This window comes from Agelaius tricolor, unplaced genomic scaffold (assembly GCF_023055355.1).
Source record: "Agelaius tricolor isolate 1412-34295 unplaced genomic scaffold, bAgeTri1.0.p SCAF_1, whole genome shotgun sequence".
Taxonomy (NCBI): domain Eukaryota; kingdom Metazoa; phylum Chordata; class Aves; order Passeriformes; family Icteridae; genus Agelaius; species Agelaius tricolor.
In genome coordinates this window covers 72,552,864-72,578,475 of record NW_027269261.1, presented here as the reverse complement: position 1 = coordinate 72,578,475, position 25,612 = coordinate 72,552,864, and the positions used below count along the sequence as shown (strand labels likewise).

Here is a 25,612-nt window from a genome sequence, read left to right as displayed (position 1 = left end):
CTGGAGTGGTGGGAACACCACAGAGAACTTGGTTATTCAAGCAGGTTCATGTCCCAGTTCCACTTTGCAATGGTCTTAACTTATGCTTAAATTAAGGAGTGTGTGGCACAGTGGTGCTGAAAGAGTAGTTTTCACTATTATCTCCTGGATTTACATAATTTGACAGATGTTTGAAATATTTTGGGTATTTGTATAGTCTTCTGGGTTGAATAAAGTGGAAAAATGTATTTCTTCTTTATGTCTTGACTTCCTGTTAGTTAGCTCAAGCTAGGAGCACAATAGTGTCCTAGTGCAAAGAAAGCAAAGTTCTTTTGAGTCTCTCGGTGAAGGATGTTTTCCCAAGGAAACTGAAGGAGCACAACATCAAGGTAAACTCTCTGGGTATTTTATTATTTATTATTTGTATTCTGAGAGATACTGTTTTCCTTTTATATGCTTTTCAAACCAGAAAGAAAAGGCAAGTCTTTGTGCTAAAAAATTGGTTGAGGGTTCTTCATGTTCTGAATGAATGTTCTAAATTATTTCCAAGGTCCCATTAAACCATTTTCTTGGATATCAAAGGAATACTGCAGTTTTACTCTGACATTTCCTACGTTCTTTCTTTCCATAGTTATTCCAAGTACCATACTCTGCCCTCACCATGTTTCTCAGCACGGACCAGAAGGATAGAGATTCTGCAACAGCATATAGTGAGTGTGATCTGGGCTCTCTCTTGGGGATTGGGCTGAGTTTTATTGAAAATACTTCTTAATCTATAGGAAGTTCTAGTGATTTGTGTCCCTAAACTGGACTTCTATAAGAACATTTTAATATGTGATGAAAACTAATTTGTCTTCAAAGGAATTGCATTTTTCTAGTTAAATAGGGGATGTTAATATTTAATTGTTTCAAATTGTCTGATCAGCTATAAACTCTTTTTGGTTTATTGCTAGCCAGAGGAAACAATAAAAAAATCACTCCTAACCAAGTCAGGGTAAGGAATAATGATTTCATTTCAAGGTGATTTGTAGGGGAAAAACCAAGAAACATTCAATTAAAGAAAGTATGAAAGTAATTTGAGGAGTTTGTTATTTAGGTTTTGTTTGGGGTTTGTTGTTTCGTTCTGTCACCTTCTTTTTTTTAGTTCATATTTCCTTAGATTTATGTGTTTTATGTTATAAATTCAGATGCCAAACCTGTTTTCTCAGAAAAAAAATTTGAGAACTCATAGAACCAAGACACCTAACCTCACAAAAAAGGAAAGTAATTTTGTGTGCATGTTCACATCAACTGAAATATCTTTTTTCATTTCATCTGTGTTTTTTAAATTAATTCTGGCATACACCAGGTAGTTTAAAGGCAGATCTTGTTGTAATACAGCTAGCACTCTGAGTGTATTAGTTAAAAGAATGAGGCTTTCCAGACCATATCTCTGGCTCTTCAACAACCAAAACCAGACAAACTTTTAGCTTTGAAGCAAATCAATCAGACAAAAAAAAAGTGCAGTGAAAATATTTTCAAGATATCCTATATAGATCACAAATTGAATGCAAGAACAGTTTCCTCCCCTCCTACTCTCTTCAGCTCTATTCTCGTGCCTTCTTTACTGTGTAACTGCATTAAGCAAGATAAAGAGAAAAAAGTCAAATATTACATGTAAGATTTCTCTATGTCTTAACTTGTCCTTAAAGTGTTGCTTTAGAATATCTTTTAGGTTTTTTTGTTGCATTTGTTTTCTCTTCCTGTCAAGATTCCTTTTCTCTTCCATTAGTCCTTCTAACCCTCGACATCTTTGATTATGTTGAAACCCACAGAGGCACAGTGAAATAGTGAGAAGAACTGAAAATGTAATGTCAAAAATTCTAGATATGGTATCCCCTGAGCAACCCAATCCCTCTTCAGAGATATGGAACTGTTGTAATATGCATTACCATCAACTATATCTTAAAGAAAAAGTCTGGACTGGCAGTCACAGGACAGGACTAAACAGCAGGAGATTCCAGTTGTGTTATATTCTTTGGCACTAACTGTATTCTGAGTCATCTGGCCTAAATTCTAACTAAATCTACGTACCTAGTGTTTTCTATTGTCTGGTTTTATGTCTTCAGAGGCTCTGATCCAAATAAATGTGCTTTCTGATCTGCTAGTCCCATGCAGGGCTTCACAGGCATGTGAAACTTGTACTCATAAAAGCTGTTGAACTCTGTGGCTGAGAGGTGTCACACATTTATGGTGTCATTTATTGTTCAGAAAGGGTTTAACATTTGAGTGTACAGCTGTTCTCCTAAACCAAATTAAAGTGGTGGAATGAACCATAGTTTTGACTTTTCAAATGTTGGTATTTTTGTGCATGTTGATATAATATTTGTTTGGAGCAAAGGGTTCTTGTAATGGTTATGATTATGTGAGAACCTTTTTCTTTACCTTTTCCTTTTTTGGTAAGTGTTTTACTTAAACACCTCTGCCTCTCTTTGGGCTTCATAGAGAATTCTTCCTGTTGACAGACTGTCTTGGATACAGTCAGTTGTTCAGGCATTGCTTCAACTGTAAAAGAAAAACAGCTGTGTCACATGAAGTGTGTGCTTAAAAATAAGGTTGGGATCAGAGGATCCATTACCCTCTGCTGGAGACAAGCAGAACTGCTTATTATAAATTTTATTCTGCTGCTGCTATTGATGCAAGGTAGAAATACTGGATTCCAAAGTTGCTTTAACATAACTCCTACTTATATTCTGGTCAAAATATAACCTACTTCAGGATACAATCTGCTGGCAGATCAGCTTTCTTGGCTGATGTGGAAAGTAATACATCATAAATTCTGGGCACATAAGAACTTTGAAGGATACCTGTTCCTCAGCTCTTGCTACTACTTAGAAAATAGTTTCACAGTGGTTGTATTTCTGGTGCCTGTAATGATGCTTCTGGGTTTTATTCCATACAAGTTCTTGATAAAATGCAGATGTAGAGCCCTAGACAAAGGTTATGAATGTGTAGGTGGTGTTTGAATGAAAGGTGTGATTTGAGTGCATTGCCTTTGTACTGAGTTTGGAAGCTCTGCAACGCCCAACTGAGACCAGTTTGTGTCCAAACACTTCAGACCAGGCTGGAGTTCGATTTCCACCATCTGCCAGGATTTTTGTGTGCATGGACTGAATTGCAACATTGCTGGTAAGATTGGATGTGAAGCTTGGGGAAGGGGCTTTTTTTACTTCCCATTGGTTTAAATTAACGTTGCATGGCGCCTCCGATTTTCCACTCAAAAGCATTTTCAGTTTGGGAACAAAGTAGCAATGGTTTAAAAGGTCCAGGTCTCCTAGGGAGCCTCTCTTCCCTTTTCCTTACTGGATCTTGCATAGCTACAGACAGCCTGCATTGCTGCAGTGTCTGAACCCCTCACAATCTGTGTGCATTGCTCCTCCCTTTAGATGGTGAAGTATTTTTATTCCTTTACAGGGACACACAAAAAGTCACGTGTCTGAGGTCACTGAAGGCTGTTATAGATCAGGGGACTTGAATAAACATGAACTTAGGAGCTTTTGAAACAGCTGTCACATCCCAGAGGGAGCATGATAACCACCAGGACACAACCTGCTCTGGAAGCATCCCTTCAGAATCCTCCATGGTGCTTCTCAGAAAAGAACATATGACCCTGGGAGTCACTGAAAGAGGAAAAATAGAAAAAAACCCTGAAGTTTGGGTCAATGAGAAGTGCATTCCCTCACAAATGGGAAGACTTTTCCCCCATCTTTAATCAGTTCATGCATTCAGCCCTAATGTATCTTTATGCAAAATGTGTAAACAGTCTCTGGAGCTAGGACAGGAATTCAGTTTATCTCCTGGCCATGGGGATGCTGGATATGGCCATATTGCAGGGAAACAGGCACAGCAGGCTTGAAATCCCTCAGGCTGAGGAGGGTCTAGAAACTAAATTTCCTACAATTTGCCTTAACACAGCTGCAACACCTGGTTAGGTTGTTGATCGATTTCACAAGATGATAACCATGGTTAGATTTTTGCTTTCCTAAGTGAAGGCTTTGGTGGGTTTGATTTAGATGATCCCTTTTTCTGGTGAGAATTAGTGATCTGAATTGTTCTCTGAGGTTGAGGTAGATAGTTCTGCCTGACTCTGGCCCTAGGCAATTAAGAACAGCACCTGCTGTTTCCAAGAGCTTTGTAGCTGTACTATTTCCATAAACCTGAGGCAAGTATCACTTTATTTTACAGTTGGAGGACTCCAAGGTCTGATTAGATAAGTGTTTCACAAGTTGCTGCCAAGTTTGAGATGAACAGTCTGATATCATGACTCCAAGTCCTACTTTGGAAAAAATGGCATTTAAAAAGTAGTTCCACTCTGGTCCTCAAGATGAAAGATCTCCATGTTATCCCCTTGTGGCTCCTAATCTCAGCATTCACATTTCTCATGCAGCTTGTATAGAAAAAGCTCTTTCATGGATGTTTCTTCTCAAACCTGATGAGAAAATAAATTATAAAACTCTCTGCCTTTGAAATGTTCTATTACTGACCTTTCAGTTCTTCTGTTCTTGGCATTGCTCATTCCTGTGAGAGGAAATTATTTGATAACACTTCCCTTCAGTAAGACAGATGATCAAGATTCCCAACCTCAGTGCACATTTGTGCTTCCATTCTCTAGGAATGACCATGGAAGTGCTTGGGACCTTGATTGGAGCTTCACTTCAGGGGCAGATTGTGGCCAGTGCTCATGTCTCTCCCCACTGCACTGTGAATCCCTCAGTAAACACCACTGACTCCTGGCATGACACTCACAGCATTCCAGACCCCTCAGATCCTCTGTCTCATCAAGTAAGTGTCTGTGAACACACTAAAATATCCTATGGAGAAGGGTGGGGATGCTTCTCTAATACCAGATCATATCCAGCAGGATGAGTGTGAACATGACTCCCTTAAATCAATGATGCTGGAGCTCAGGCAATGACCTTGTTGCGGACAATGTTTTCCATCTTTGCTGTCCTTGCAACCCCTCCTCAGTGTGACACCAGAATTTCTTTGAGGAGCCTTGCAGGAGGTGCCAAACCCATAAAGCAGCTGGGAGGGACATGGCCACCCTTCCTTTTCACTAGGGGCTGATTTACAGTTTATAGAAGCTTAGTAAGAACAGCACATTTTACCCTGCCAGAAACACTCCATCCAGTTCTGGGGACCCCAGCACAAGAAAGACTTGGATCTATTAGAGCAGAGCCAGAGGAGGGTCACAAAAATGGTCAGAAGGTTGAAGGACTTCTCCAGTGAATACAGGCTGAGAGAGTTGGATTTGTTCAGCCCAGAGGAGAGAAAATTCCAGGGAGAACTTATTGCAGCCTTTCAGTACAAAAAGGGAATTTTTAAGAAAGATGGAAGAAACTTAAGTCCCACCCAACCCAAAGCGTTCTATGATTCCATGAAAAAAGGGTGGCTACAGCAGGATCTTTCAGTTCAGCAACACTGATTTCTAGAGGAGTTACCACTGGAGATCTCCTGAACAGATTAATGGCAATTTTGTGAAGAAAACCAAGTCCTATTTGCAATCTGTACTTTCGTGAAGGTACAAAGCACTGTTGAAAGTAAATGATTGGTAACACCCCATTAGTGGGGGCAGATCTCAGTGGTTAACATGTGGAATGAACCTAGGGATCCATGCTTATTTATTTAATTTTCCATGACAGGTTTTTCCTGTAATTTTGCACAAATAATTTATTCTCCTCATACTTGAGTTTTATATTTTTTGAGAAACAAAGAAGGCTTTGTAGCTGGGAGGAAAACCTAAAACCTGATCCAAACCTCAGTTAACACAATTTGATAGTCTTCCATTGTTTGCAGTGGTCTTGAAACAGGCCCTGAATTAAAGAATTACATGATGCAGTGGGTTTTTTTTTTCCTATGTCACTTGTGAAATCAGCAGATTGTTGGTTCCAATTTACCAATTGCTGGATTCATCCTTTCTTTTTATACTTTCATCTGTTGCTATATCAGTGCATTTACCAACCAGTATATAAAACACCCCGTGAAGAAGGTTCCTTGACCTGAATCTAATCTCAAATGCTTGATGCAAATGAGGAAGTGCATATCTGGCTCTTCCTAATGCAGTGGAGTAGCTCCTGTTATCATGCTTCAGCAGCAGTAAAAGCACAGGCTAAGGTATGTTTTTATCTATGTTTTGGATTTGCATAGTCTGGCATCAGCACTGGTGGTCCAGGAAGGGGTAAAAGTCTTGCCTCCCCCCATTCCCAGACCCCCTTCTTTGCCTCTGTGCCACCTGATCCTTCTGTTTTTGGCACAGGCCTCTCATAGAGCTGATCTGGCAACAGTCTGAGGACAGCTGGGCTGCTTCTCTAGGTGGCCATGCCATTCTTTGGTTAAATAATGTGTCTTTGGAGATGCTTGTTTAGTAACTTGTAGAGTGTGTTTTAATGAGACACAGAAATTCATCCTGCCTTCCTTTTTAGCTTCTGGGACAACGGTTTGATGTAGAGCACTACTGTGTTTATTACACCTCTGTGAATTGTCAAGACAAGTAGTTTGAAAAGTCATGGAGCAAGCTGAATTTCACTGCACAGCAGACTCCCTGTCTCAATCTTCTTCGGACTAAAATCCTCAATTTCTATTTTGAAACCTCTGAAATAGCTTTCAAGGGGAAAAAATACACAATCTTGATTTATTTCCTTTCTGCTTAACCATATGTGCTTTCTTGTCCTTTTTGAGGTAGGAGGGAGATGGAGAAAGAAACTTCACAATGGCTTGAATGTCAAGTAGTTTTCTAATTTGAAAAACTAGCAAAAATCCATAGCCTAAAGTAGCCAGAGTTTATAGGTAGAGGCAAGATCTTTCATTAAACTAGATACTAAAACCTGGAAATTATGGGAAAGTTTTTAGACACAAACATTTTTCAGATCCTGAAGCTGCAGTGTGACTGGAAACCTGCTTTTTGTTCACACCACACAGCAGAATGTGCACCTAATTAATTGCACAATAAAGAAGAAATCTTGATGGATCTTAATTTTGGTTGTATGGCTGATGGACATTAAGTTACAAGTTGAGGCAAGACTAGATTAATTGAAGAATCTCCATCAGGAAATATTTAGATGAGCACAAATATTGACTTTCTTTTAGTGCCTATCAGGAGTATGACCCTGACTCTTCTTGTCACAAGGATTAATTCTTAGCTACTCAAGAGCACACCTAGTTTTAAAAAGCACTTAGTGAACAATTGGCATTGTTTTGCTCCTTACTGAAAAAAAGGAAATGGAAGAAATGGTAATTTTTAAGCTCTCCTGAAACTGTTAATATAAGCTTATAAATGGATCTTTATTACTGGAAACCAAATATGGGTATTGATAGAGTTATGGATGGGCTAACAAGTTTTGTTCAGGGTTAGAGAATCTTATCTGGCCGACCATGAATATCCTTGATAGTTTAAGCTCATTTAATGATGGCCTATGAAACACAACATTTAATTCAAATGTTTCAAGCAAACTAACAAATACATAAAAACAAAATATGAAAATCATAAAGGAGTCCTGTTATGATCCCTTTTTTTAATCCCCTTCTCTCCTGCCCCAGCTTTATTTTAGGCCAAAATATGTTTGCTTAAGTGAATTCAGATACCTCCACTACTGCACTCTGTATTCTGTGCAAGCCATAACCAACAGTGTGAAAGTACTCTGTGACTTAATTTATAGCTCTGATATAAAAAAACCCAAACCTTTATTCCATATAAAGAATAGTCCTGCATTCCTGTTGTCATTATAGTGCAAGGGTTCCACATTGCTAGAGTTTCATACCTCCTCAATGGTTCTTGTAGGCAGCTCCTCCAGGCACTGACTCTTCCTCCTCCTCACAGCAGCCACTGACTCCAGTTCCCCTCAGCCAACCAATCCACTCTTTTATAACACTCTTCTGATTGGCTACAGGTGTGGCCTGTTAACATCAGGCCTGCTCCTAATCTTTAGTAATCAACCCAGCTGCAACGCTTTAGGGGATACGATTACATTCTCTACCACCTTCATTTACCCATACTATATCCCCCTACACATTCCTTTATCTCACCATGTTATTTTCTGCATAAACATCTTAATAAAAGCTGTTTTCTTGAAAATTTTATATTCTTACATGGTTCATCTGAATGCATTTGCACCTATACTAAGTGTCTTTATATTTTGAACTACATTATTGTAATTGCATTTTTTTTGCCAACTTCTTCTTAGACTTATAATAATTTCATCTACAATATATAACCAATAATTTGGAATTCAGTTTTCATATCAAGTAATAATTGTTTTATAAAGCTCTATTAGCTGTCTTTGATAACACAGTATAAGGTAAATTATTACATCATACTAAAGCAAAATATTTTTTAAAGCTTTAATTCAAAGTCAGTGTAATCAAAGTTAGAAACAGTAAATGTGATCTGGTGGTGTGGGAGGTATCCCTGGAGGCTTTGCCCCCCTGGCTAAAAGGAAGCAAAGATTTCTGAATTTGCTTGGATATGTCACTAAATAACTGGGAAAACCAGCATGCAAGGTACCATACTCTCAAAACATTGGCATGTAAGTATGATTTCTAAAATTCATTATTATCATCATGTGTCATTATTATCATTATGTGTAAATGCAGAAACTGTAGTAACTATGTTTACCTCAGTACTGAGAACTCTCCCATGCACCATGAAATTCCAGATTGCAGTTTGTGTAGCCAGATCAACTGGACTTACTGAAAATTAGAATGTCTCTGTGGATGATGCATGGTTTTGATTAGGTGACTGTGTATGTCTGTGGTTAGTCTCAACATAAGCAAATTTTTAAAACATTCAGGTTGCCAACACAGTAACCTTTTTGTTCACTGCTTCTTATTTTTTTTTTCTTCAAGAAATATATATTTATATGCCCTGAATTTATCCTAAGGCAGGTGTGGTTTATAAATGAACTGCAGAAGTGAACATTTTTCAGAGAGGCAGCAGATGCATTTGGCTGTATGTAGACGGGTATTTCTTCACTTGCAGGTGGCTTACCAAAAACGGACTGAAATTTTCATAATGACTTTTCATTCTCCTGTCAAAATTTCAAATGTCTTTTTTTTTCCTTTTGAAAGGCCAAAGTTTACATGATTGCAGCAGGGGTCATAGCAGGTGTGTATCTCCTTGGAATTGTCGTTCTTTTTCTTGGAGTAAAGGAAAGGGATGGTAAGTTATATTTAAATATGCCTCAATTTAATAATAGTTAGTTCACATTCCTTTATTGAAAAGGTTTTTTATTTTATGTATTCTGTTTCTCTTAGATCCTTATGCCTTAAATTCAGACAGAGCAATTCCTTTTTGTAAGGGGCTTGCACTCACCATGAAGCATGGTCCATATGTGAAGCTTACAGCTTCGTTTCTTCTCATCTCGACAGCAGTTCAGGTAACTTCAGACCCTCTCAGTCTGTCTGCTGGCCTCATTCCACTCCCAGCATGGGAGAGTCTGAAATGCAAATAACCTTTGGCTGGTGACTGGAGGGGTGATCTGGGGGGTGTTGCCTTCCCCTGTAAATCAGTAGGGAACCAGAATCCTCTTCTGGTGCCTGGGGTCCTGTGTGGCTGGAGATTGTTCTTACAAAGGAGGAGCAAAGCCAAAGTCATGACCATTTAAAGACTTTTTTTCCCTTTCTGTTCTTTTTTTTTTTTTTTTTCATAAAAGGTGAAGAACTAGTCCTAGTGACCCAGTCTGGGTCATTCTGTGTTATCCATGCACAGTCTCCTGTGGTTTCAGTTGCTTAGAGAATGCTTTTTCTCTTCTGTCTGTTCCTCTCTCTGTGTGCCCTGTTTAAACTGTTGCCCCTCTCCTTTGTGGAGGTGACTGCTCTCAGATAGTGGCTGAACTGGGTCTTGTGGAGTCTTTTGTGGTGGAAGGCATTAGGTCAGAGTAAGAAGACATTCAGAGGCAGGAGGTCTCACCTGTGTCAGAGTTAGGTAGAGCTCATTTTGAAATGAGGACCTGCAATTGGATGTGGCTCTCATGAAAAGATGTGGTGCATCCTCCCAGAGAGAGGAGCTGTAGAAAAGCCACTCAATAAGAAACCCTCACTCCCCATAAGTACAGCAGGCTTTTTAAGCCTGACTTTTAGCACATGTTCAATTCAGTAAATATATATTATTTTACTCTGAACTTGTACATAACAGTTGAAGTTTGCTTTATTTTGAAAAGCAAATAATTATTACATTTTTACCAAGAGACTCTTAATCACGTGAACCATTGATCAAGGCAATAGCAGGACAGAAGGCAAGAAAATGACATGTGAGAGAGCAGTGCTGTGCTCACCAGCAGTCTTGGTGAATTATTAAGTTCCTTGGAAGGACTGCTTAAAAGTTTGTTTGCCAAAGAAGCACTGAACTTTTTTGTTGGCCTGGATTTGGGCACAGCATCTGCTAGTCCTTGCTGGAATACCCAAGGGTGAGAAACAATAACAGAAGTTATTTCTGCTCATGTCTGGGATCTGCAGGTACTGTGAGCAACTGCAGAGACAGGGAGGAGATGAAAGATGAAAGGTCCCTTATTGTCCATGTCCTTCCAGCATCCACTCAGCCAGCAGGGATATAGAGCACATCTGGTTGCTGGCAGCCAGCTACTTGCTGACAGCACCCAGAGAGGAAGAGATCATTTGTCAGTCCATATCTCTCTGTTTTGCTGTTTGTGCAGACTGAAGGGAAGGTGTGAGGGGAGGCAGAAGCTGGAAGCTCTGTTACTCCAGTTGAGCCAGCATGAGCAACCCTTGCTGCTGTTACTTGAGGGAGGGGCACTGATTTTGTGAAATTTAGAGAGTGGATTACCGCTCAGCAAAAGGAATAGGCAGGTAAAGATGCATTGGCTGTAATTCCAGAGTGTGATATCCTGTGTCTAAAATTAGGGCAGCATAAACAGGGACACAGACTAGGGAAGGGTTTTGTGGCAACAGAGACAGGATACAACCTTTTGGATATCCTAATTTGTATACAGGTGATTGGCCACCTGTAATCTGCAAGCACACAAAGGAAGCAAGAATTGATCGTGCTGCTGTGGCATGAGTATTAAACCCTCCTCTGTCACTCTGCTTCTGCAGAATTGCTGGAGCTGGCCCTCTATCATATTCTGGTGTTCAGAATCCCCCTGAGTTCTGCAGAAGCATGGTGGTGGCAGTGGCTTCACCTGTCATATAACACAGTGCAGTTAGATCCTCCCATGTGATGAGGATTCAGATGTAGGGAGATATCTGACCCAAAGCTGCACTCCATAGCTAAGGGTGCATACAAAACCAGCTGCTTTACTACAGGAAGTTGGCAGGAGTGTTATTACAGCTGCAATGTTACTTGTTTTGGAGTCAGAGCTTCTGGAGAAAGATTTATGGCCTTGCTGGGGAAGAGAAAGGACAGTTTCTTGCAGTAGCCTGCAGCTGAGACAACACAAGGCAACTGGGACATGGGGAATAAAGCCTCGAGACAGAATCCTTTCATAGGGCCATTTCTGCTCTGGTCAATTTTATGCTCTGTTAGGTGTGGCTTACCTCTTGCTTGCCCCAGAATTACTGGCAAGTTATTCCAGTGATAATGGGACAATTAATGCTTCTTTAAATTGTTGCAAACAAGGGAAGAATGAGACTCCTAAACTCTACATTTAATAAATCATATTTATATATTTAACTAACATGGAGTTATAAATAAATATATTTAACTAACGTGGAGTTATAACTAACACTCCATGTTAGTTAAATATACTATATTTAACTAACATGGAGTGTGATGCAATTTTTGTCTTTTTAAAATTTTCCTTTGTCTTTTGGTGGTCACCAAATGTCTTAAATTCGACAGCTGGAGCAGGGAAACTTTGTCCTGTTCTGCACTCATGCTGCTGGCCTCCGCAATCACTTCCAGTATTTGGTGGTGACCATCTTGGTGAGTTGCACTTCTCTCCCAAATGTTACCAGGTTTTCACTGGGCTTTGGCACAAAATTACAGAAGGCAAGAAGAGTTTTGTGTCTCAGCAGAGCTGTTAGGAAGCTACACTATCTTTTGCATTGTCTGTTTGAAGTAAAGCTGGTGTTCCCTACTGCACTTCTAAAAAAATAGTGGTTTGGAGCTTTTAATTCATTCCTTGTTGTTTTTACCTGTAAGCCACAGCTTCTATAAAAGGTAGAAGCTGCTTCTAGAAAGGAGGTTTGGAATTTTACCTCCTTTGTCCCTTTCCCCAGTCCTATGTGCTGAAAATTAAACAACCTCAATTTGCATATTCATACACACGACTCCTCTGGGCTAGGCAGCTTGCAAGGATAAATATTTAAAATACCTAGAAATACGAAGATTCCTCTCTAGAGCAATTGGCAGTGTGACAAAAAGATCCTTTTACAGAATCTTTTTTCTTAACGTGCAGAGATAGAATTCTGCTTGCTTAGGTGATACTTATCCTTTCCCACATTGTAAGACATATCTTTCCAAAACCATTAAAAACAAGATGTTGGAGAGGAAAAGAGGAGTGCTGGGTATCTTAAGGCTCTGCAAGTGATGGTCACCAAGAAGAGAGACAAGAGACAGTGGAGTTAAAGTAAGTAAAGACTGAAATATAACTAACAATTAGATGACATTTAAATAAAGGTCAAGTGTAAGGCTGCCATTAGTAGCAGTACTTCAGTGCATAGGTGAATGACATTGCTTGTGGTTGTTGCTGCTATGGGGGAGTATTTCAGTGTCTGAAACAATAATGTCAACTGCAAGCAACTATTTCTCTTACAGATTGCTCCTAAGAAGGGACACACAGTATGGAATGTACTCTTAAGTGTATCTTAGGAAAGGTTTATCTTGCACTTCAGCTTTATTCCTGTACCATGGGGTAGAGCTAAGTTCACTCATAATTTGTCAGGTTCAGGTAGTGTGGCAAAAGGCATTAGCACAAAGTGTGGCTGTTTGCAGTATGTTTGAACTTTAATGAATGAGCACAGCTTTGACTGCTGTGGTTTACATTAGAAAAGGAAATTTTAAAACACTATCTTCTGAGATTTGACTGTGGAAAACCCTCTGCTGGGTAGCTTAACAATGAATTTTAAAAAGTCAGTCAAAGGATGAGGAGAAACAAGAATCTGCATGTTCACCTTCCTTTCAGGCTTTTATGTACTGGACAAAAAGATGTCTGTGAGCTCTAGAGTTAAGAAGACAGTGGAAGTAAGCACAGTACAGATACGGGTTTTTGTCCCTTGTAGGTATCAGCAGTGGTGTGCGTTCCCTTCTGGCAGAAGTTTCTGCAGAGATTTGGCAAGAAGTGTGCAGCATGTGGGATTTCGGTAAGCAAATCCTCTGAGAAATAAAATTCTGCTTGTGCTCATTTCGTTTGACAACGAGCCACTTCAGGAGCTTTTTCAAGTGCTTATAACATCAATCTATGTGAAATTTGCTCCGTTCCAGAGTTTGTTTTAAATCACTGTACCAAATTTCAGACAGATTCCAAGTTTCCAAGGGAAACTTTAGAGAAATGGATTGATGCCGGAGGGAGGTCCCAGTTTATTTAAGAATCTGCACAAATTCTCGTCATTTGAAGCCCTCAGAACTGAGCTTCAATGAGGTTTTATAAATTCAGATCTGAGTTGCCTAGTGTTGACAAGTTACCTGTTGTGCAAGGCTTGTTTTGTCTTTGTTATATGGTGCTGAGGTGTCTGTAATTCAGTCTCACAGAAGGAAACAAAAGTCTGTTAGACACCCCCTCTAGGAGCATCCACATCCCTCTGAATAGGGAGGGACAGTTATTAGTGAAGTAAAGAAAAAGGTGACCTAGCTGAGGAAAGAAGCCTAGTTTAACTCTGACACAACTCTGCAAAGCCAGCTCAGTGAGCCTGCCCTTGTCACTGATGGATTATTTTAAGTCCCTTACTTAGTGCAGACAGCAGCAATTTTCTGTCATCATCCTTGGTGAGTTATTGTATAGGCCTGTTCCTCCCCATTTTCCCCCTGTTTACCTTCAATTACTTATGAAAGAGGAAAGAAAAATTGCCTTGTGCACAACAAAGCAGGAGGACTTGAAAAATCCAGACCAAAGCTATATGTCAAAATTGGAACAAAGCTGAAAAATTTAGGTCTGGTGACAGAGTTGAACAGTTATAATTTTTGGAATTAAAATCTGTGTTGTAATGACTTCCAGAGAATCAGAAGTAACTTTAAAACCCAAGTTCCAAATATGCTGAATTGTTATGTGTTTTGAAGTAGGCATCTGGAATTCGAGCCCCATCCTTATTTCTTTTTACCACTTTAGCAAAGAGAATTGCCAAAAGCAGTATTGGCCCATTGACTAGACCTGGGAATGCAGATTTCCTCCTTAGGAAATCTACTCCTCTGTCTACTTGGCCACAAAAAATGCTTTCTTCAACCAAGTTGGCTCTATAAATTTAGTTTTACATGACTGGAAAGCCTGTCAGCACCTCTGTAAACATGGTTTAACTTAATTTTACAGTTGAGTTGCTTGACTGTTATGGTCTAAGTGGGGGATGGATTGAAAAAAAGCCACCTCTCTGTTTCACCTTGGAGACATTTCTCAGGGGACTCAGTGTGTGCTCAGTGATGGATTTTGTGTCTGACAATGCATCACAGGAGCTTCCTACCCTACCACCTTGTGTGATCTGTACAACTAATCTGTACTCTCCCACTATGAAATACAAGCACATCATTTAAGGCTCCTAAGTTTGTCATTGGGGAATGTTCTACTGGAAGGGGAGACAGCGAAGAAAACTTTTTTTTTTCTCTAAAACCTCACTCAGCCTTCAGAGTGAACATGTGATTGGAAATTCAGTTTCCTGGGAAAAAAAAAGTCACAGTGCTCACGACTAATATTTCCTGTTAAGGTGAGTCTATGTTGAAGAGAGCCCTCAAAGAGTTTAGAAACTGGTAGATAAGCAACAAGAATCTTGGGTTTCTTCCACTGATATCTCTCCCTTCTTACCCATTCTCCCAAAAGAGATGACCAGCAAGTCTAGCTACTGATTAAGTATCTCAAGTTTCTAGAAGTTTAAAACCTAGAATTTCTGGAATTATCAGGAATTAGCCTGCTCCCAAGCAGGATCCTTGGGAGGATAGGAAGAATGCTATCAACCAGGTTGGTGCACAAGCTGGAAATTATTCTCTTCTGTTTATTTCCTTCAGCTTCCACGTGCTGTGTTCATTTAGGTGTCTGCTCTGCCCTCACGGGGCAAACACTGAACTTACACTCGGTGGGTCTCAGCTGGTGACAGGAGGTGAAGTTGTCAGGAGAAATTTTAACAAGTGTGGCATCTTCTTGGTTCATAGTTTTGGCAACGTGTCTAAAAGCAAAGACAGCTCTCTCCCACAACTCTAGCTTCCATCCTAGCCAATAATATCTTTTGGCCATGGGTTTTGCAGGATTTAGTAAAAATAAGAGCACCTCCCCTCAGATACGCAATTGTTTATTTGCCATCCATGAGCACTGTGCAGCATGGAGAGACACCTTTGGATGAGTCCTGGCTCTGCAGCCCCATTTCCACTCTCCCATCTTGTTTCCACTCATATCCTCCCTGCACCTTTTCCTGATTTGCCCTTCATACTGTGCTGCTGCAGAGACCAGTGCCAGCCTCAGCATCCCAGCAGGGTCACCTTGCACAGCGCTGTCAGGGCACGGATGGAAGGCACGGGATAACTGTGGGATGTTGTTTATAACTCAGAGGGCAGCAGCCCCGTGACAAGGGAGCAGATGCCAATAACAGAGTATTTGCTTTACAAGTAAGAAAGAAGGAGCTGCATTAGCTGTTTATTGCAGTGGGAGCACTGCCCCCATGACTGCACTGCCACTGCATGAGGGAGGCTTTAGGCCATTGTAACCTCAGTCCTGCTGGCCCTGCTTCTCTTCCTCTAGGAAATTACAGTTACAATTATTATTATTATTATTATTGATCTAGAATTTTGTTTAAGTGCTTTGGTTTCTGAGTGGGTGCCCCATGTGGAGCATAAGGCAGTCATAAAATTGCTTATAGACAACATAAAATCTGATATTGCTGGAGTGCTCTCTTGTGGTGAAATAACGATTTTGCCACAACACTGGGCTAATGCAAGGATTATCTGCCCGTGCTGGGAACTTGCAGTCAGGAAAGGTTATTTTCTGCCTCCTTAGCTTGGGAGCAAATGCTTTAGATGGGAAATGCATTTAAAACATAAACATAATGGATTAGACTGCAGGACTCCCAGAATCACTTATCAAACAGAACTGTAAATAGCAATGCTTTGGGGAATCACTCTCTGTGAAAGCTCTTCTCATGCCCTCAGCTCCCAAGCTGCACGTATAGAGGATTGAAACACTTAATGTTAAACTAATCCCCATCATTAAAAAGCCCTGTAGATAAGCCCCTGGCTCTGGATTCTACATGTGCTGCTGTGCCTGTGGTTCACAGGCGTGGGAGATGGAGCATGTGACGGGTATAGGACAGCTGGGCAATGGCATTCAATCAGCATTTTAAAAAGTGGATTTTCAGTCCTGTAAGCCCATTGCTTCAAGTTGAGGTTGAAGAAATCTAGTGACTATAACTACTGCCAGAAAATAAATCCCAAGCATCCCAAATTAATTTGGTTTTGAGGGTAACCTCTGTGGCTTGTCATGCAATGTCATGAGTGGATCCGGCTGTGGGGAGTGGAGTGAACCACTCTGACTTTTGGGTTTATTTATTGCTGAGTATGTATATGGCTTTAAAGAGGTGATTGGAAATGAAAGCAAATTCTTCTTCATCAAGACTGAAGGTGATCTGTGAAATGATCTATTTACAGTTTAAAATGACCACTGAAATCCTCCCACTACCCTTGAAATGCAGTGTGAGGATTTTTTAAGGCATTGTCTCTAATAATAAATTAAATAGTTCCCGTGGCCTAGAATAGAAATGGACATTTGGTCATCTCTGTTATTTAACTGGCAGAAAAATCTTCACCCAAGCTGATTAGCAATCTCCTGAGAATTATCAGTGTTCATGGATAAGGGAAGAGCAACTGAAAGTGTCTAGCTGGACTTGTGCAAAGCATTTTACACTGTCCTGCATGTCATCCTTGTCTCTAAGCTGGAGGGGCATGGATTCAGTGGATGGACCATTCAGTGCATAAGGAATTGGCTGGATGGTGGCAAAAGAGCTGTGGTCAATGACCCAAAGAGTTGTGGTCAATGGCTCAATGTCCAGGTGGGGACCAGTGAGGAGTGTCATCCCCAGGGGTCTGTACTGGGAGTGGTGCTGTTCAACATCCTTGTCAGGGACATGGAGAGAGGAACTGAGGCACCCTCAGCAGGTTTGCTGGTGACACTGAGCTGTGTGGTGCAGGTGACATGCTGGAGGGAAGGGATGCCATCCTGAGAGGCCTGGACAGGCCTGAGAGGTGGGACTGTGGGAACCTCATGAAGTTCAGCAAGGCCAAGCACAAGATCCTGCATCTGGATCAGGGCAATCCCAGGCACAAAACTAATCTGGGAAGTGAATGGATTGAGAGCAGCCCTGAGGAGAAAGAAATGGGGGTGTTGGTTGACAAGATGCTCCAGATGACATTGTTCAGCAATGTGAACTTGCAGCCTACAAAACCAAAACCAAATGCTTCAAAGTCAGTGTGGGCAGCAGCTGGGGGAGAGGATTCTGCCCCTCTGCTCTGCTCTCATGAGACCCTCCTGCCATGCTGCATGCAGCTCTGGGACCTACAACCTCAGAAGGTTGTGGGCCTGGTGGAGTAAGTCCAAAGGAGGACTGCAAAAATAATCAGAGGGTTAGAGCACCTGTCCTATGAAGACAAGCTGAGAGAGCTAGGGTTGTTTAGCCTGAAGAAGAGAAGGCTCTGGGAAGACCTTAGAGCCCCTTCCAGTGCCTAAAGCAGCTTCAAGAGAGCTGGAGAGGGACTTCCTACAGGGGCATGGAGTGATAGGACAAAGGGGAATGGCTTTTACCTGACAGGTAGATTTAGATTGGACACTAGGAAAAAATTCTTTACTTTGAGGGTGGAGAGGCCCTGGCACAGGTTGCCCAGAGAAGATGTGGGTGCCCCGTCCCTGGAAGTGTTCAAAGCCAGGGCTTTAACATTTGAATGGAGCTTAGAGCAGCTTGGTCTAGTGGAAGGTGTCCCTGCCCATGACAGGGGACCTGGAACGAGATAATCTTTAAAGGTTCCATCCAAAACCAAGCCATTCTATTATTCTACCTAGCACAGTTTGGGAATCAACCGCTTTAGGGCTCTTCATACAAAGTATTTATATGGCTTTGGGTTTTTGGAGACCATGAGTGTTTAGAACTATGAATGTGGCCAGGATCTGTGAGTTGGCTTCAAGACTGGTAAATAGGCTCTTGGGTCTGTTTAATTTCCTAGTTCAGTTGTAGCCCTAATACTGCTAACAGAGACAACACTACTATCACTTGTCCTACTTTTCTCCAGTTATTCTGAGTACTGATTGGCTCAGGGCTTTTTGGAAATGCAATTTGACCAAAATGCTGAAGTGTGAGACATTGCTGTGTGTGTACTGTTCTGTAACACAGTTTTGTATTTTGAAGGGAACAGTCTGTATAACATTGAGCAGTGCATGCTGTAACTTAGATATAATGCTTTTCTTCTTCAGTGGATGATTCCTTTTGCAGTCATGCTAGTGACCATTCCAAACCTGATCCTGGCTTACTTCGTGGCCTTCGTCTCTGGTCTGAGCATTGCAGCATCTCTTCTGTTGCCATGGTAGGAGAATTTTACATTTGAGCTGGGGAATGGATGTATTTCTGCATTACATGTATGTACTACTGCATGGAATTTGCCTCTGAAAAAGGCAGAATATGGCAAGAGTCACTTCTTCTAAGAATCTTTTTGTGGTTTTGTAGTGGATGCTATATGCAGTGATACAAGCTTGGTCGCCCTGTTGTTAACATCCACTGTAGCTGTAGCTGCTTTTTGTACACAAGAGTATGTAAATTAATCAATAATCTAAGTAGTGTACAACGTGTGATAACATTACTTCAGGAATTATGAAGTTAGGCAAATCAATTAATGCTGAGCAATTAAGAATGTAGCAGAGGATACATAAAGCAAACTATGTCTAACCTTACTTTTTATAAGGGCATGTACTTATAGACCAAGGGGTAATGGCTTTAAACTGAAAGATTATAGATTTAGATTAGGTTTTAGAAAGAATTTCTTTACTGTGGGGGTGGGGAGGCCCTATCACAGGTTGCCCAGAGAAGCTGTGGATGCCCCATCCCTGGAAGTGTTCAAGGTCAGGCTGGATGGGGCTTGAAACAACCTGGGATAGTGGAAGGTGTCCCTGCCTATGGCAGAGGGCTGGAATGAGATGAGCTTTAAAGTCCCTTCCAACCCAAACCATTCCATGATTCTGTGTGTCCCTGTTTGAGTAATCCTTTGTAATGGATCAAATACACAAGGTTATGATTTTAAGAAACCAAGAATTCAAGGTCTTTTGCACTTGAGGACTGAAAATAATGGGGGAAAAACACCTCAAGGATGAGCATGGCAGGACATTTCCTCTTCAGACTGAATAATTGTTATTAAGATCACATTAACCAGAAAGCAAGACCATTGCTGAGAGCACTGTTTTTCATAACTTGTTTGTACAGTGCCTTGAAAACTCCAAGAGATCATGGAATACTTAGTTTGAAATTAGTTGTCAGACTATGTAAGCTTTTCTGCACAGAGGGTGAGAAGACTTTTCTTTTTCCAACAGTAAATGATTACGTATATTGGAAAAAAATGTCAATTCACAATTAATATTCAAGCAGCTTCCATTCTAATTCCCCATTACCTAATTCAGTCTCTTTGAATTAGAGAGAGAATAGGTTTCATTGGTTTCTGAAATTGTTGCTACCTTGTCAAAAGAGTTATTTCAGAGTGCAATTATTCAGACATTCAGAGTCCCTTGAAATCTTAATAAATGGGGGGGGGGGGGGGGGTGTTGTTCTTTTTTAATATCACAACTTCTGATTGGAATGACAGACAGACTAGGAAATTCTGTCACTTCTCAAGTGTTTGATGGCTTTTCAGTGATTTTCCACATTGCAATATACGGCCATGCTTTTCTTACACATTTTTTGCCCTCCTTTCCAGGAGTAGAACCTTTTGAACTGGATTCTTTCATGTGCATGGCTACATCAATCAGCTTAAAAATGGAGGAGGGCTGTGCTCTATTTCATTAAGTTTGGACTTTGAAAAGAAATTTTGGCTTGAGTTTTTCTTTTATCTTGCTCACTTCTAGGTCAATGCTGCCTGATGTTGTTGATAACTTTCGCCTGCAGAATCCCCATGGGAAAGGACATGAAACCATTTTCTATTCTTCTTATGTTTTTTTTACCAAGATGTCAGCAGGAATTGGCTTAGGAATTTCTGCAGCAGGACTGGAGTAAGTAACACTGTGTTTCCACTTAGTGGATCTACTCTGAAAGCATTCTGAGGTTACAACACTTTTACCCTGTGGAGTTAATTGAATGCACTGAGCCTGAAAGCGCCAGCAGCTCCAGATGGCTGACCACTAAAGACAGGATTGGTGCCATCTAGGCCAGACAACTGAGCATTAAGTTACTTGCCCTGACATGGTTCTATTCAGAAAAACCAGATTTCCCTTCAGATTTTCCTCCTTTCAATTACTTATGTAAATTTTAGTGGCTTATATGAATAAAGAACTAAACACAAAAGTGCAGCAGATGAAGGTCCCCCACAGGTGATACAGGTGCTTTGTGCACTCCCTGTTGCACCTGAACTGGACTATCTCTATGAGCTTGTAAGATTTTACATGGACTGGAGTGCTTTTGCGGGTGCCAGAGACCTGTTCAGCATGAAAGGATCACCAATTCCTGCATCATTTTAGGGAACTGGATACTGATCAGAGTCAGGAACAGCCTTTCTCACAGCTCTGCCTGTCACCTAGACCATGTCACTTTAGGAGAAGGTTTATGGTCTCTTCCCATTTGGTCTTGTCTGTTCTGACCAGACAGGCTGAGTAAGTGACATCTCCTGCCCTGCCTTTGTGCAAGACCTGGCAGAAAGGGCCTGTGCCTGTCCCTGCTACAGCACACAATAAATACTTAGAAGGGAAATCTATCCCTCAGCTCCAGATTAGGTTCTGGTAACCAGAATGTTTTGCTTTGGGGCCTGGAGCTGAAATTGCTAAATAACAGGCAATGTTGGCTGAACATTTTGGGCTTAGGAATTTTAACTGCTTATTGCTAAAACCCTCAAACAATTTGCTGTTCCCCAATTAGCCCCTTTTCAATTGCATTCCAGTTGGGTCCCAGCAATTTGCCAAGGCAGATGTTTGTGGGAGAACACAGAAGACAAAGTGATGCCAAATGAGTTTTTATTAGGTGGATGTTCAGAAGAAAAACTCATTCTACAAATAAGAAGTAGGAATTTGAGTATATCAGCAGTTGTGGGACTGCATGGAAGCCCTGAACCAGTGAAGTGTACCTAACTCTGAGCACTTGAGTAAATTTGTCTATCTTGAGACGAGTGCTTAAGTGTGTGTTTAATTTAAAGTTAATTATTGCTGTTGAAATTGGTGAAATTACTTCCATGCTTTTAAAGCAGAGCTTGAATACTTTGCTGAATATTAATAGGAAACACATAACAGATTAATTTCACATAACCACAGAATCACAGAATGGGTAGGGCTGGAAGGGACCACAGTGGCTCATCTGTTTCCAACCTTCCTTGCTCAAGCAGGGTCATCCCAGAGCACAGGCACAGGATTCTGTCCAGATGGTTCTGGAATATCTCCAGTGAGGGAGACTCCACAGCCTCTCTGGGCAATCTGTTCAGGGCTCAGTCACTGCACAGGAAAAAAGTTCTGCCTCATGTTCAGGTGGAACTTGCTGGGCATTGGTTTATTTCCTTCCATGGGATTCCACAATCCTTTCTTTGAAAGTATGCAAGCAATTTGATCAATTTCAACAGCAATAATTAGCTTAAATGTTATATATAATAACAAGAAAATACAGAGATAATGCAGTTATCTGAAGTTGAGCACAAAAATGAGGTTTGAAAAACACAATTTGAAATGTAGTGGAGAGAAGGAAAAAAGAGAGGTGTAGGGAAAATGGGAGAAAAGTCTCGAAGAGTGAGGGGAGTGGGGAGAAGGAAAAAAGAGAGGTGTAGGGAAAATGGGAGAAAAGTCTTGAAGAGTGGGGGGGTAGGGAGAAGGAAGCCTTCAGGTGAACAACAGCCTTTTAGCTTTGGACATACACACACCACTTGTTTCCATTTGTTTAGGTTTACTGGGTACAAGCCAGGGATATGCAGACAGTCAGATGATGTGATCCTCACACTGAAACTCCTGATTGGAGCAGTCCCTGCCATCCTCATCCTTTTAGGTTTGTTTATACTCCTTTTCTACCCCATCACTGAAGAAAGTCGGAAAAAAACAAAGCTTGCCCTTGAAGAGTTAAGGTAAGTTTGGACTGGCAGAAAAACAGCAGCAACACCCCCACAGCAGCTCTTAATCATACTGGGAAATTTATTATTTTAAGGAACCCCTATATTCCTTACAACAAAATAAAACTATGTGCTCTTAGTCAAATTATTAACAGAATGGTACCATGACATGTTCCAGTATCTCTTTTTTGTAGTGCAGTACAACCTGCTTAGAGGACCATTTATCAGAAATTTCAGCTGCTGTATTTATATTTTCTCTGGAGTGGCTCACAAAGCACTATTGTGGTACATTGTTTCAGGCCAGAAATGAGGAATATTCTACATAGATTAAATTTGTGGGGGTAATGTGAATAGCTACAATTTACTTTTATATAGAAGAAAATGTTACGTTGTGCATTCTTGGTGTTTATGGCATACAAGAAATATGCAAACCATTTAGAAGTGTAGGCAGAAAAGATTGTGGGAGAAAAAAAGAGGTCAGCTTTGAGCTATTCTTTCCCTTTTTACTCTGTCACTCTCCCTTCCTCCTTTTTTCTCCTTCTCCAAGAAAAATCTTGTCTAGCTCAAATTCATCTACTTCTGTCAACTCTTGAGGCCCTACATAAGGAGAGTCCTAGCAGACTGATGGATAAAATACAAAAAAAAATGGGTTGTTCCTTTGTCTTGGTTTTATTATCCCGATTTACTGGAATTGGAAACTGATTTCCATGCAAAGAGGTCCATTCCAGGACCTAAGCAAGGGTGCCTGGGACCACTTCATGCCCTAAAATATCCAAGATATGTGCATGGGGTTGGCAGATATGACAAAGGCCTCTATGCAGACTGGAGGGGATGGGGTAAATAATCTAAAATGGGACTGGTTCCTCTGTTCAGCAGCTTCAGTCCAGAGCACCACACCTTGCTGGGGGTCCTCAGCTGTTTGAGATTGCCAAACGCAGCTCAGTGAGTCAGCAGTGAAAGCCAGAAGTGGGTTCATGTATCATTTGTTCTGCTTTTACCAGGAGGAGCCACCAAAGCACAGAGAACTTGGACAGCCACGAAAAGGACACCTCTGTCTGAAAGCTCTGAATGCAGTGGCTTTCCACATACAGACTCACATCCCACCAACAAACTCTGTGAGAGTTTTCTAGGTCATTTCTCCACTCACATTTTATCAAAAGGGACAAAGGGTGGTTCTGACATAGCCAGTAATGAAATCAAGAGAGGACACCATTGTGCAAATATACACCTAACTCCATGAACTGTGCTAGAAAAGACATTACACGTGTTCAAAAATGCAAGCTATTGAAGGCTTGGGGATTTTGTTTGTTTTTTTCAATGATTAATGGGAAGCTGTGATCTTGTTCATGAGAGATTTTATGCATTTGTAACTTAAGAGATAGAAAAAAGAGTAAATGTGACCAGAGAATCTTTGAAGGTTCTGAATTGGAAAATACTCTGAAGGGTCATTGAGTCCAATTCATGATGCACCATCCAAACATTAACTCACAATATACTTCACCCTTGGGGGCTGGGGTGGATTTTGAGCACAATCTCTACCTAAAACTTGCACACTCTTGTGTCTGGAAAGCACTTGGGAACCTGAAGTATACTACATGAAGTTAGGATTTATTTGTTTTGAAATGAAGCAAATCATTCATGCAGACATATTTTGAGGATTTTTTTTTCATTTTTTTGAAAGATATTTTGAGGTAATCTAAGTTTATAGATTCTACAAGAAATAGAACCCTGCATTTCCTGTTACTGATGTTTCTTGCTTCTGAAACCTGTAAACTGATCTCTGTCAGAGAATGAGAACTTCACATTTTCAAAATCAACATCTCCCCTGAGGATATGAAAAATCAGTAGTCCCTTCCAAAAATTATGTAATTCAATTTTCTTTAAATTTTGGCTTTTAACTTACCACCATACCCATTTCTCTCTGCCTCACAAAAAAACATGGCATGGGTATTAATCTCAGCTTGCACCTATTTTGTAATAATGAAGCTGCACCAGTCTTTTAAATGGTGATTTTTTTTTCAGTCAGGGATGTTATCATGCCTTAGATACATCAACTTATTTCTACTATAGATTTATACTGTTGAGCACACTTTTTAAATGAAAGACACACCTAATCTCAGGCACCTTCTGGAGCACTGAAGTTCAGACCTGTTCATTCTTGGTTTCTGTGGTGGTTCCAGAGAATGGAGACTCCAAGCCTAAGCTAAAATGATGGGACTCTGAAGACATATCTAAATCTGGAAGGAAGAGTGAGCAATTCAAGAGGTTTGTTCACCTTGAAGAAATTAGCAATGCAAGACAAGACATGAATTTCATCCCACTGCCCCTTCCCTGAGCGAGTCTGTGAGTGCCTTTTTGCTGCACCAGAAGTGCCTTTGGAGGACAGGCTTGCTGCTGTTCGGGAGCACCTGGAGGAAGGGGCCGCCTGAAATTTGCCCAGGGCCATCTGGGAAGTGGCTCATAGTGCTGGGCTGGAAAATTGGGAAAGATTTTGCTGAAGGACACTGGGATGTAAAATCAGTGCAACCATGAAGCATCTCATTACGTTTGATACTGAAACCCTGTCAGGCAAATTTGAAGTAGACGGCCTTATGAACTCTCCTCAAAATGCTTAATTATGAGGAAGCTTCTAAGGGTATATTTTGAGTGTGTGTGGGTAAGAATTAACTTCATTTAAGATTTCTGTTTACTTGCCATCTAAGGCTGGGGTTTTATGTTTTCTTCCTTGTTTCAGTTTTTGGAGAAACCAAGATATGTATGCCTGGGGCATGTGTTTACAACAATAAAAACCATAAGCCTGTTTACAATTTTGAGTCTGATGGAAATTGAAATAGCAGATTTACTGCACTTTGAAGTAGGTAAGTTATGTAGCAATATCACATAGCTCCAAAACATCACAGAGAACAGTTTGGGGCATTCAATTTATTCTGTAATATTTGTGTATTTCTGAATAGCCACATTTAAAAATAACCAGAAGGCCCAGTAAAGGCTGTTAATGTTTTTTAATGGGTTATGTTTTCAGCTACTATAAATCTCTAGCTACAAGGCAGTGGGTCTGTGTCAGTTTGTATTAACTGAACACTCAGCCCAGTGATAAAGGGGCTGCAGAAAATGCTGGGTGGGGTTGAGTGGAGCCATTTGAATGTCGCTTACAATACTATTTCTAGATCAGTTGTGCAGTTGCCTCTAAAATTGCATAACACCCAATCTGAATTCAGACTCTTGGAAAGTAAACTTGGTTGATTG

At 40.7% G+C, this 25,612-nt stretch overlaps 1 protein-coding gene across 6 annotated transcripts in view; it reads left to right on the top strand.

Moving 5' to 3' along the window:
- The window catches only part of MFSD2B (MFSD2 lysolipid transporter B, sphingolipid), a 39,019-nt gene extending 13,846 nt beyond the window's left edge, over positions 1 to 25,173 (top strand). For 2 of the 6 annotated variants that reach the window (XM_071439901.1, XM_071439862.1), the window contains exons 5-14: positions 611 to 689; positions 4,631 to 4,800; positions 9,082 to 9,172; positions 9,268 to 9,389; positions 11,810 to 11,893; positions 13,192 to 13,272; positions 18,561 to 18,670; positions 20,196 to 20,339; positions 22,205 to 22,381; positions 23,368 to 25,173. In XM_071439901.1, coding sequence (XP_071296002.1) covers positions 611 to 689; positions 4,631 to 4,800; positions 9,082 to 9,172; positions 9,268 to 9,389; positions 11,810 to 11,893; positions 13,192 to 13,272; positions 18,561 to 18,670; positions 20,196 to 20,339; positions 22,205 to 22,381; positions 23,368 to 23,425 — 1,116 coding nt within the window. In that variant the 3' untranslated portion in view covers positions 23,426 to 25,173. The remainder of the gene's footprint in view (positions 1 to 610; positions 690 to 4,630; positions 4,801 to 9,081; positions 9,173 to 9,267; positions 9,390 to 11,809; positions 11,894 to 13,191; positions 13,273 to 18,560; positions 18,671 to 20,195; positions 20,340 to 22,204; positions 22,382 to 23,367) is intronic. The other 4 variants (XM_071439892.1, XM_071439852.1, XM_071439871.1 and 1 more) reach the window with 4 other exon arrangements.
- Positions 25,174 to 25,612: the final 439 nt, after the last annotated feature.